The sequence below is a fragment of the Gambusia affinis genome, linkage group LG17 (assembly GCF_019740435.1).
Source record: "Gambusia affinis linkage group LG17, SWU_Gaff_1.0, whole genome shotgun sequence".
NCBI classification, from domain to species: domain Eukaryota; kingdom Metazoa; phylum Chordata; class Actinopteri; order Cyprinodontiformes; family Poeciliidae; genus Gambusia; species Gambusia affinis.
In genome coordinates, this window is record NC_057884.1 from 21027240 (window position 1) to 21040155 (window position 12916).

Here is a 12916-nt window from a genome sequence, read left to right on the forward strand (position 1 = left end):
TGTGTTTGATGGCGCCTCACACACCTCTCTTGGCTACATTTCATAATTATACCTGTCATACAGCAACAGACAAAACCAAAGTAGCAATGAAACCTTTCAGATCCTCATTTATATTCAGAGTCGACCTTCTTAGTCTCATGACTCGACGGCGACGGCGACAGCAGACACCCAGAGAAATTTACCCAATAAGCTCAATTCAATAAATCCATGCTGAGGATTAAAGGGGGAAACTAAATCCAACACCTCAGATTTAAAACATATCAGATAATGCTGGGATTTTATCTCTAAATAGGGATAAACTGAAACGAACAGATCGGATAATCTCTCATTTTAACCTGTTGATTATTAAGCTCCAAAATACTGACACTGAACAGATTCTCATTTCTTCAACTCTTCTTGTCCCTCATTGAATGCAATTATCTACAAAAGTTGAAAACTTTTGGAGTTCTTTTAAAAGGTTTTAATGAGTAGGAGTTGAAAAGAGGCATCAGGAAACAATCATTTCATCCTAAATGTCAGATTTAGGACAAAATCTAAATCATCCTAAATCGTGGATGATTTAGACGATGGCAGATTTCACATCAAACACCAAAAAGAATGGGCAGATTGGATCTTACTTCTGGTTCTCTAAATTATGCAACAAGTTCTGTGACAGTAACCTGTAAATGTTGCAAAAGTGCATGAATATTACCCTGTAAGTAGCAGAATCCAGGAAACTAATTTTCAGGTTCTGGAAAGCAAAATGTAGATTCTTCCAATTATTGCAATACATTTCTTCCAATTAATGAAGTTTAAAATCCCCCCAAACTTGTCCATATTGTTAGTTTTACTATTTTCTCCACGCAATACCATGTGCCATTTAGTGATGAAAGTCTAAACTTTTTATGTGTCTGGTTTCCTAAAGTAGCGCATCACAAAAGGAAATGTTTCTCAAAGCAATATTTGCTGTGAGACAAAAATATTATGTTTGCAGCCATACAGTTACTTAAAAAAGTACTAATAAGTAGTTATTATCCTAACTTTTATCGACATGGCTGATAAATATTAACACAAAGCGTTTCAAATCAGCGATAGATAATTAATTATTGATTAATTTTTTCTTTGTTTTAAATCTGAAAAATGACCGAACTGGTGGCGTGACCTTCCCTGTTTTATCCAGTTTTCTCTCCACAGTTTTTTTTTATAAGCAGTTTTGAGGCACTGAGAGGAAACTTGAAACTGCTGCTGTGTCAGTTACTCAGCAGGTTGTTGCTAGGCAACCAAAGACAGAGAGAATGAGTTGATTCCACCTACCTAGCTTAGGAGTTCAGTGAATATTCCATATAGTGAATATTTTATCAGATATATTATCTACTGATACTGATCATTTCTATCATATATTGTTACTTATTTATTGTCCATCTCTATTTGATCTTTATGAGAACTGTGTCACAAAATATTGGGATAGAAATTAGCCTAAAAATAAAAAAAATGAATAAAAATGTAAAAACAAAATGAATATTCCTCAGCTGCATTTTAAAAATCCAATAAACAAAAACACAACAGAGCTTCGATCGATAGAAGTATTGACACCTGCTGCAAAACTTTGACCTTAATTAAGGCAGGATTTACTTCAGAAGTAAGCAGCTTTGTTTAAAACAGCCCATTTCCCATGCAGGCCTTAATAAAATCAGATTACAGTTAAACTAAAAGCACACAAGGGACCAGGAGAAGCAGCCATTTCCTGCCTGCAGGGAGAAGTGACCAGAAACGGCAGACATTCGGCCCGTTGACGGGATATTAATGGCTGCTTCCGCTGATTTAGAGCCGGAGACGGATGGGGGACACCTTCACTGGGAAGTCGAGCATTCGGTGGCTTCATTGTAAAGAAATTAAAGTGCAGCAGTGGAGTCATTTTGGCAGGTCTAATGGACCCCAAGTGGGCCGATCAGAGGAGAATATAAATGATGGACGAAAATATGAAGTTTTGACACAACAAACCGGCACTTTAAACGTAAAAGCAGCAGAAAGACACAAAAAGAGAAAATATCCTCAACAAAGACTAAAATTCAAGTTGCATTGAGTGTCTTATTGAGTAATTTTCCTTCTTGTTCCGATCGTTACACAATGAAAATCATGTAAACTTTTCCGTATTCATCACTGCGCTGGAGGAAAGCAGACTGGGTTCCCACCCAAATAATTAAAGCAATTTATAAATATTTCACAGTATAATTACAGTGACAAACTGAACCGAGGGAGCCAAGAGAAAACCCTGCTTTATTTAACTTTCTACAAGAGATGGACAGAAATGCAACCAAGACAGAACAAAACATAGAAAAAAAAACCTTTATAGAGGCGGAGCTCAAACTTAATCATTTATCTTCCATCCCAACTAACAGACATTTATTCCAGTCTAAACATGGAATACAATAATATTGTAATAATAATAAATCTGTGATTAAATAAGGTTTAAGCACCTGGCAGCATAATCCATGATTATTTTAGTAATCGACAATTAATCAATTAATCAAATTTGTTATTTAACCAAAAGCTTACTTTATACAATATTAAAAATGCATAAGAAAATACAAATAAACATAATTTAAATATGCTTATATTAAGAAAATAAACATTTTATTAGGTTAAAATGTAATAGCATAGCCTTTCTTTGATCGATTGATCATTGGTGGCAAAGAAAGTTAAATAAACAACATGTGACGTGTAGGGATGACATGTTCACTTATTGATCTGATTAACCAATTAATAACTGGACTACAAAACTGCCTAAATAAGAATTTCATAAAATTTGAATCAGGTGACACTAAAAACCAGCTAAAAGTTTTGGGTAGAATTTATTTACGTTTAAAGGGGGTTTATTTTATGTTAAATGCAAAATATATTTTTTGTACAGTTCTGGCTTAATTGCAGCTCTGAATATATTGTTCTTTGATTTGGTTGAACAATTAATCTATTACTAAATTAGTAAAAAACTCATTGTGTCCATTTGTGATAAAGTATTAAAAATTATTTTATTAGACAGTCAAGTTGCACTTTTAGATCCCAAAAAAACCAAAGACTATTTGTTGATTATTTCAATTAATAATAATTAGTTGATTTATTCCAACCTGAGATCCTGAAGAAGTTCCCTGAGAAAACTGGGAAAAAGTTGGACAATAAACCAAAACTAATTATGGGAAGGATATAGCAGAGAAAATAAATATTGCTTTCCTCAGATATTATTGACCCGTAATTATGCAAAGCCATAACTATACGGGTCAGACATGGCTGGTCAGGAAACCTGCACAAAAAGTGGTAAAATGTCAGATTCCTGTGAGAAACTCAAAGACAAAACACCAAGTAATTATTTAAAAGTAGAGGAAAAATGTGTTCCAATTAATACTCGTATTGATTTTTTTAAAATAATAAACCTTTAAGCATTGGTTAAGAAAAATCTCAACCTGGGTTATTGGAAAACGATCATTCAGGTAGTTTCTGCAGCATTTCATTAAATATTCTCCTCTCAGGTGAATCTTTGCCATAAAGCACATCAGGATTTGCATTCTGGACATAAAGTCCAACATAAAAGTTTATCAAGCAGCAATAAAGGCTTTACAGGAATGCACAATAAAACCTGAGCAACGTGATTATGTAAATCTTTGGGCTTTTGGTGATAAATATGGGAAATGTTGGGGCAAAAACCCACGTTAATTTGTTTAGTTTAATAAAGTCGAAGGCCAGCTGAGCTTCTGGTTTTCTTTCATTAACAAACTACTTTTATAATAATTTATTATAGCTGCGTCCCGATTGGATGAAGGTTAATTATGTCTACAAACAGCATTTAAAACATGGATGCTGAAAGCTGGAGAGAAGCTCTGTTTACAGCTCGACGTTTCTCCAGGGTGGAATGATGATGCAAAACAGCTTTATGGATTTTTAGTTGAATTTATTGAACAGTGGTCTTAAATACGTAAAACCAAAGCTAACAATAATTGGCTAGAGGATTTTAGTGAGTCCACACTCTTTTTGTTGCTGTAAACAAGCTTCTGGTGACCAAAATTGGCTGAATTAATTAAAATCTGTTGTGTTTTGGGGTAAAATAAGACAGTGGACCCCAGCTATTCACAACAATTAACAATCCCAGCTAGCTACGAAATGCTAAAATCTGCAAAGACTTGAAAACTGCTCTAAAAATGTCCATAACTCAAAGGTTTCACAGTGCAAAGAGCAAATATACCTCAGTCTGCATTGATACGCAGAGTGGAAACCAATGCTAACATCGACGGCTGCTTTGCTAATGTCCGCCAACTAGCATTGCTCCTGGGTATTTTAGCTTCCCAAGCTTGAGTTTCTTTAAACATTTTAGCTATGCTGTACAAAAATAATCCACAAATAGCTTTGTTTTCCATAAAATATTTGAAGGAACGTTCAACAGAAAAATGCAAGAATACAAATCCTGAGGCACGAATAGATGGAAGTTCAATGCACTCACTTCCATTAGCATTGGAGAGGCTAATAATTAGCATGAATATACCGGCATCAGGAATATGTAGGCTAACGACTAGCATTCAGAGAATGGTCAACTAATTTAGTAATCGATTAATCATTAATCGTAGTAGAATACAGACTCTAAAATATGTTATTCGCTGAAAGAACAAACTTGTAGCAGTAATTAAGCCAAAACTGTATGAAAAAAATATAGATTCGCATTTTAGATGAAAAAAATTGTCTGTAAATATGCTACCTAAAACTTCAACAGTCATAGTTGTAGCTTTGCCTGGTTCAAATTCTGTAACATTTCCATGTTAAGCACCTTTTGCGGTCCAGTTATTAATTGGTTAATTGAAAAATAAAAACAGTGGTTCTGAATCCCGGTCCTCAGGCCCCCCTGCCCTGCATGTTTTCGGTGTTTCCCTGCTGCTACACACCTGGATTGAATCAATGAGTGATTAACAGGCAGCACTTGATGCCTGAACAGGTGATGCAATCATTTGGATCAGCTGCTCTGGAATAGGGCTACATCTAAAACATGCAGAGCAGGATGGCCTGAGGAATGAGAAGCTCTGCATTAATAGTAAGTGAAAAAGAAAGGGGATTATTTAAGTATTTATTTAGATGCAGATCCGTCCTTCAGTTTCTTATTGCATTTTAATTTTCTTATTCAGAAAATATTATTTTTTAATTATTTGGATTTTCTTATACATATTTTTTTAAATAAAATAAGCCTAAGTGGTTAAACATTTTGCAGAAAGTGCAATTCATTGATTAATCGCTAAAATAATCATTACTGTCAGCCCTGAACTGATCAACAGTTTCCTAAAATAAGTTTTCCAAATATCCGTGTGCATGTATATATTTGAGTTTGTGCTTTTAATTTTGACAATTTGCGTTTTAAAAAAGTAAAATCCAAACTTGCGCAACCAACTCTGTTGAAAAGTCAGAAGCTAAAACGGCGTTCGTGCTCAGGATGAGTGAGTAAACATCTCCATCAGGCCTCAGATTTGTCTCCACACGCCGCCGAGCATGACAGACGGTCTGAGCCACGAACAACCACGAAGAAAGAAGATCTGAGACTTTTCACGCTCGTCCTGCTGGGAAAGTTTTCCAAAGATGTGCAGCTTGTCGCTCATTCCCGTCTTTCTGCTGTCAGGCTCTGAAAGCGGTCAGAATTATTATTCCAGTTAGTTTTTCCCCTCACCAAGGAGAGAGCCGTCAGCTTGACAAGCGATCCAGTTCCCAGTCTGTCTACTTTATTTGACAAGGAAATAAAACGACAAATGAATACAAAGTGAGCATATATTTTTAATAACACTATCCAGGGCAACAAGGAAGTATAAAAATCATTCAACTGAATAAAATACTTAAGACTTACAGGGATTCAGAAGAGGTTTAACCAAGTGAGTCGAAGGAAAATCTATTTTTATTGGCGCAAAGATGCTTTTTATTGCTGAAATATTTTCTGTTAATTCCCAGGATGCAAAGGGGTTGTTAAGATCCTCAACTAAAAGGTGAGGTAAGGTAAGTTTATTTATGTAGAATATTTTCAGAAACAAGGAAAGTCAGAGTGGGAGAAATCTTTGCCAACAATTGATTCATTTTGTCATTTTAAAATGTAAATGTTTCTAAAATCAGGTATTTTTATCAGCTTATAATGCACAAGATTAGGGATACAGCTAATGATTATTTTTGTTATTAATTATTCTGAAGATTAACCGATTATTCTCACAATTAATCAACTATCCTGACGATTAATTGATTATTCTGACGATTAATTGATTATTCTAACGATTAATTGATTATTCTAACGATTAATTGATTATTCTGACGATTAATTGATTATTCTAACGATTAATTGATTGTTCTAACGATTAATTGATTATTCTAACAATTAATTGATTATTCTAACAATTAATTGGGGGCTTAGAGGGATGCTACATTCTGCTTATTTCACATTTAACCTCTTAAACCTTGTTTATACAATATTAGAAATACATTCAAGATTTAAGTAAACAAATATTTCAATTCATTTTTCAAACAAGTAAATAAACATTTTATTGCTTAAAATGAGATTGCATCTGCAGCTAAAAAAAATACTTATTTTAATTAGTTATTTTTTCAACTTGGCTTGATATAGAGTTACATTGTTGATTATTTTTGGGATCACAAATTAACATTTGGAAAACAAAAAGTGCTTAACTGATTTTTTTTTTTTTTTTTTTTTTTTATAAAATTTGAACCAGTTGAAGTTAAAACTGCAACTTGAGGAGTTTTGGGTAAAGCATATTTACAGATGGAGGTTTTTCAAATTATTTTTCTTCTTTTTAGTTTTACATTTTCAGGTTTGTTATTTTTCTATAATTTAGCTCAATAAAGGAGGTTTTCAAAGCTCATCGGCACAGAAAAAATCATGGAAATATGAGTGGAAATATTCAGAAAATTGCTCAAACTTTGTTTAAAAAGTTTCAGTTTTTCCATTGATTACTTGGGTCATTACGTAATGAAATGCAGCTGGGCCATGCTGGTACTATTAATCCAGACCAGATTAAGCAGATTTAAAAGGTAAAGAAGTTACTGGGGATTTTCAAACTTTTCCACACGGCTGCTGATTGTTTTCAAAAACAGGATCAACTTTTAAACCTCTGCATGTTTGTTTCTGGGCATAAAATGAATCATTCACCTTGTTTTCTCCTCACCATAATCTCCTAATCAAGCTTAATCCCTTCCTCTGGTCCCAGCAACTACTGGCTGTTGTTTCTCTGAGCTCAGAGCAGAATTTCACTTTCATCTTCTCTGGATCCGGACTCGGCCCCTGTTTGCCTCTGTCCGGGACGTGATTGGGACGTAAATTGTTTTATGCTGGAAGAGTGACTCTGTTCTCCCCGACAGTCTCTGTGTCTCTGGTCTTTTAATTTGATTGCTTTCTGACATAAGGAGGGTGTTAGGAGGGACACAAGAAGAGACGGTATAGCTGGGGATAATTCAGTTACATACAGATGTGTCTTTCTTCTGCATTTGGTTAAATAAACCACAGTGCAGGAGTCGGACAGAGCATACTAGCAGCTTCATCTCCAAGCTGCTAGCATGCAGATTTCCACCCAGGATTAGCCAACATTTAGCTTACTTTGAATATTATGCTTCAGTTTTCCGTTGCTTCTGCCTTTTGTAACAAGACATTATTCACTTTATAATGCTGCATTTACACCAATCCCATTTAATCCACTTTAGTCAAAGTCCAGTCCGTTTTTTCTCAAAAGTCCGGTTTGTTTGGGGAAATGTGAACATGCAATTGAAACAAAAAATGCTAACTCTGGTCCCCCTACAAACCTCAGTCCCGGTTCAGTTGAAGTGAACTCTTTAGTGGTTCAAAAGTATGTGAACGCCAAGCGGACTGGAGACCGCTCCAAAAGCAGGAAGTGGACTACAGCGCAGGGCATTCTGGGTAAATACAAACAAAACAGCGCGCTAACTAGAGTTAGCAGGAGAGATGGTTTGTGATCTACAACCGCTAAAATCTGATGCTACTCCATTTTTTTTACATTTCATAAAGACAGAAGTTGCGCTTAGGGACTTTTTCACAGGTTTTTGTGTCATTTCCTTCAGTAGTCCTTGATGCAGCGCCCCCACAGGCGAGGAGGGGGCACAGCTTTTTCAGACCTTTTGGATTGTTTTACTTTGCAGCGTGAAAATGCGACAAATGTTGCAACTTTGGCTCTGAATGGAACCGAGTCTACTGGACTATTATGTGGAAAAACACCAACAAAATAAATTTTCTGGTTAATTGAAGGATCCATGCAAGCAGAACCTGATGACATGCTGGAAGAAACGTTTTTCTACATTTACTCTGTACAACTAATTCCACCAAAACCTGCTGTTTTTTAATTGTAAAAGTGATTTTTGCACCATTTTGCAGCAGAAGCCATGTCTATGACAACCAGCCTTTATAGTAAACAATAATCTAGAAACAACCAGCCCAGATCTTCTCCTACCACTTACAGCGCTTCATGGAAAGCATGCAGGGTTTGGATAATGATGCTCGATGAAACAGATTCAATTAAAGCTTTTTAAACGTCCCAAAGGTCTGAGATGCAGAGATGCATGACGAGTTTCTAATGTAGGGCGATATTAACACCAGGCAGTTTAAATTAGACACTGAATAAAAAGACCTTCTGCTCATTTATGTCTGGAATTAAATCACACGAAAGTTTCTCTCTCTTTTAGGATGGTCTGAATCACAAGAATTTTTAATGACTTTCTTCAAAGTTGAGCATTTGCAAACGGTAAACTGTGATTTTAAATTATTTATGATCACAGTGGCGTTAACTGTACTAGTTCCAAAATGTAAAAACACATTTTTCTTGGTTTCAGGCCTCCATCCTGTTTGAAAAGACAACCTGCGTCCATTCAAACCTGCACACAAACACAGGCCACTAAGGTTACCGCCTGCTGCAGGCGTCCGGTTACACTAGAGCTTCCTAGATCAGTTCCTAGAAGAACTGATCTAGAGTTTACTTTCTAGATGTAGAACATACAGATGCTTCCAGATAACTTCCTCCGATATACTCTATTAGGTAGTGTTTTCTCCAAAAGGAGTCATGTCCGATGGTATATTAGTGCCATCAGAGAAAGAAAAAAAAAAGGAGTGAATTTCACACCAGGAAAAAAATCTGGAAAAAATTGAAATTTCTGAACTCCAAAAGAAAGAAAAAATATACATTGCGAGTAAAAAATTAGAACATTTTGGGAAAATTTTCTAGAAAATAGCTCTGAAATTTTTTATCTCCAAATGTTTAAAATTTGTGAAAAAGAAATCTGAAATTTTGAGATTAATCTGAAATTTTCCATAACAGAAAAAAACAAAAACTTTCAACTTGTGAAATTTTCAACTACATTTTCAACTTTTGGACCTCAGAAATTCCCAAGTATTTTCTGGGAAAAATTTTAGAATAAAAGTTTCAGAGTTTTTTTCCAGCAACAGTTTGACTGATTTCTATCAGTCAGGTTTATCTGTAAAGCATATATAAGCAACACAGCAGTTCAAAGTGCTGTAATTCATAAAAACAAAAGTCATACAAACATAATCGACTATGAAACCTGTAACAAACATCACATTTTGTCGAGTGTCATCAGAAATGTTGGTCAGTATTCCAGTATTTTTGGTGTGAAAGCAGCTCTAAACAGGTGAGTTTTTAAAAGAAACCTTGATTTAAAAGAAATCAGTGTTTCAGCCGTTTTGCATTTTTATGGAACATTTTCCAGAAAACTTCTAGAAAATTTCAGAGATAATTCTCTAAATTTTAGAGTTCTTACGGCAGAAATGTACTCCTATTTTTATTTCCCATCTACAGTGGCCCTAACATGCTGTCATGTACATGAGATATGAGCGTGCAGCGGAGGAAAAAGCAGCTGTAAACAGCCTGGCAGCCTTGACTCCGACATGCAGCAGACCAATGATTTAACCCCAGAGCGCCTACAGGAAGTGATGCGTCACTTGAGACCGAGGCACCGCTCTTCGCCGACTCAGATCTGAGAACAGTCTCATTTTTTACCCCAGAATCAAATATTGTCGCTTCCTGACTTCCTCTGAACATTCAGAGTCACATAAAGATGGTTACAAAGTCAGCCTTTTATCACCTGAAAAACATTTACAGGCTTAAGGGACTAATGTCCCAGCAAGAACTCAAAAACACATTTACATTAACTTATCAAAAACATAATTTCAATGTGGGTAACTTTATGAAATGCAGCCATTGTTGACAAGCTTTCAGCTGTTTGTAGGACACCCAATCCGCAACTCCATAGTGTATATAAAAAAAAACACATTCTCATGGTTTTTACACCACATTATACAACTTTCAGACTTCTTCACTTGTAATTTTGACAGACATGGGCCCAAAAATTGTACTCAAGTAAGAGTAGCACCACATTAGCATATTTTTAACTCAAGTAGCCAAAAAGTAGCCATGCAAGAAATTACTCAAGAGTAAAAAGGTATTTGGTGGAAAGTCTACTCGAGTACTGAGTAACTGATCACTTCGGTTTGAAAGCAGCTCTATTAAATATATTAAAAAATTCAGTTGGACCAAAATATTAAGTTAAATTGAAAGTTTTGGTGTTTTAAGGATGAAAATGATAATAATTTACATCAGTAACAAAAATAACAAAATCAGGCAAAATAAAACGTTTCCAAATCAGTTACTGTCAATAAAAAAACATACTAAACTTTAACAAAAACTGCAGGTTTGTGTCTTGTGAATTTTTGATTAAAACATGTTTGTCTTTTATTCAGAGAATCCAGAGATTTTACTCAAGCAAGAGTAGCGATACTTTATAATAAAATTACTCAAGTAAAAGTAAAAAGTACAGAGCAGTAAAAAGTATTTATAAGTTACTCAAGTAAATGTAATTGAGTAAATGTAACTAGTTACCCAGCTCTGAATTTTGACATCATTTCCTATCCATACGTGTTGGGAAGGATGCAACATGTGGCACCAGAGGCATTCCATAGTTTGGCATTTACAAACAGAAACACGCTGCCTTACCTTCACCGCTTCGGCGTGGGTGACTTTCTCGAACACTTTGTCGTTAACTTTCATGATCTGGTCGCCGATGCGGAGCCCCTGCTTCTCCGCCAGGCTCCCGGGCTCCACCAGGGACACGTAGATCCCGACCCCGTGCTCCGAGCCGCCGCGGATGCTGAATCCCAGGCCCTCGTTGCTCTTGTGGCGCTTCATGGTGACCTGCCGGAGCTCGCCCGGCGGCTCGTGGATGAAGTTCCGGCCGAGCAGCGGCACCAACGGCGCCGCCGTCCCGTCGCTGCTGGTGCTGAAGCTGTCCGGGGAGCCCCGCAGCGCCACCTGGAAGTCCGGCGGGATGCTCGGCGACAGGTTCCCCGGTGGAGTCGGGCTGGAGCTCAGCGGGGGTTCGGCGTGGCCATTGTTCGCGACTAAATCCGACTTTAGGTAAAGCCCCTCGGAGGTGTACTGCTCGAAGAGGAGCTGGTCGGAGCGGGGGATGACCAGCCGCAGCATGGGCAGCAGCTGCCGCTTGCTGGGCGCGTTCAGGATCACGTTGAGGGTCTGAACCAGGTCGTACACGTTGCGCTTGGAGTGGTACACGTTGAGGCAGTGGATGAACTGCTCCCGCTCCAAGTCGCTCAGCAGCAGGTTGAGCGCGTTGTGCAGCTTCCGGACGTTGGCCGACAGCGTCCGGGCGCTGGAGGCCACCGAGTTGGCCGAGGAGCTGAGCGACATGCGCTCCAGGTCGGTGCTGCTCATCCCGGCGGTTACAGGGCACGCAGTCCCGGCTGGAGCGGCATCAAGACGGCCGGAGGAGTCCGATGACCCCCATAATGTCGAAGTTTATCCCAACTGTTTCAATAATCGGACGCTGTTACCTGGAGCTGGGAAACTTTAGTTTCCAAGCGGGTGAGAGCTGGAGAGCTTAGTGCGCCACGTCAGTGTCATTATCCGCCGTGTTATTTTCCACGGGGTCAGGTGGACACCGAGCCGCCGCTTCTCTGGTGTCCAGAAAAAATCCAAACCAACCACAATTACATCGACTCCTTCCAGTTTAACAACAAAAAACTATACATTCCTTCGCTCCAGAAACACAAAAAACTTATTTTTCTCCGCTCCGAGCTGGTCGGAGCGGCAGGTGTCCGCTCCCAAGACGACCCACGGCTGATGAAAATGTAAATCCACGCGTGAAAACTGAGCGGTGTCGGTTTGTAGGAGAGCTGCGGCTCCGCGTACCAGTTCCACAGACGTTACTACAGCGACTGAAGAAGCGTCTCGTGCCGTCATCTGTGCGGAAATGACGCAACCACACAGCAACCAATAGGATTTTGGTAACAAACTGCACGCGCTTGTGGCTGTGTGTCTAAATAATTCAAGTTAACTACAAGTACAACACTTATAGGACGGCAATGTAGACTGACAAAGTTTACTAGAAGAAACTGAGAATCTTTTAGATTAATCTTATAAATATTCTGGGGAAAAACGGGAACATTTCTGAACTTCAAAAGTCGAAAATTGTCTTCGAAAAAATTGAGATCAATCAAAAATTTTATTTTGAAAAAAGTTGGATTTTTTTTTGTTTCAGAAGTCAAAGTTTTGCACATTTGAAACTTGGATAATTAAAAGATTTTGACTTTTTCTTTTAGAAAAAAATTTGACTTTTCAAACTCAGAAATTTCCTTCTTTGTTCAACAACATTTTTGAAATTAATCAAAAAATTTCAAAGCTTTTTCAAGCTAATTTTCAACTTTCAAAACTCTGAAATTTCTTCGTGTTTTCTTGATAATTTATGGGATTAGTCTAAAACTTTCAGATTTTTTTTTCCTAGAGAATTTCTGAGATTCATCTCAAAATTTCTTAGATTTTGGTGAAAATTTGCTTCTCTTTTTTATTTCTATGATGGTCCTTTGTCCTCTGTTGATTCT

General features: G+C 37.3%; 1 protein-coding gene across 3 annotated transcripts in view; it reads right to left on the minus strand.

The window, feature by feature from the left end:
- Positions 1 to 12281, minus strand: part of whrna (whirlin a) — a 122510-nt gene extending 110229 nt beyond the window's left edge. For all 3 annotated transcript variants that reach the window (XM_044095729.1, XM_044095730.1, XM_044095728.1), the window contains exon 1: positions 11016 to 12281. In XM_044095729.1, the coding sequence (XP_043951664.1) occupies positions 11016 to 11750 (735 nt within the window). In that variant the 5' untranslated portion in view covers positions 11751 to 12281. The remainder of the gene's footprint in view (positions 1 to 11015) is intronic.
- Between the last annotated feature and the right edge of the window lie 635 nt (positions 12282 to 12916).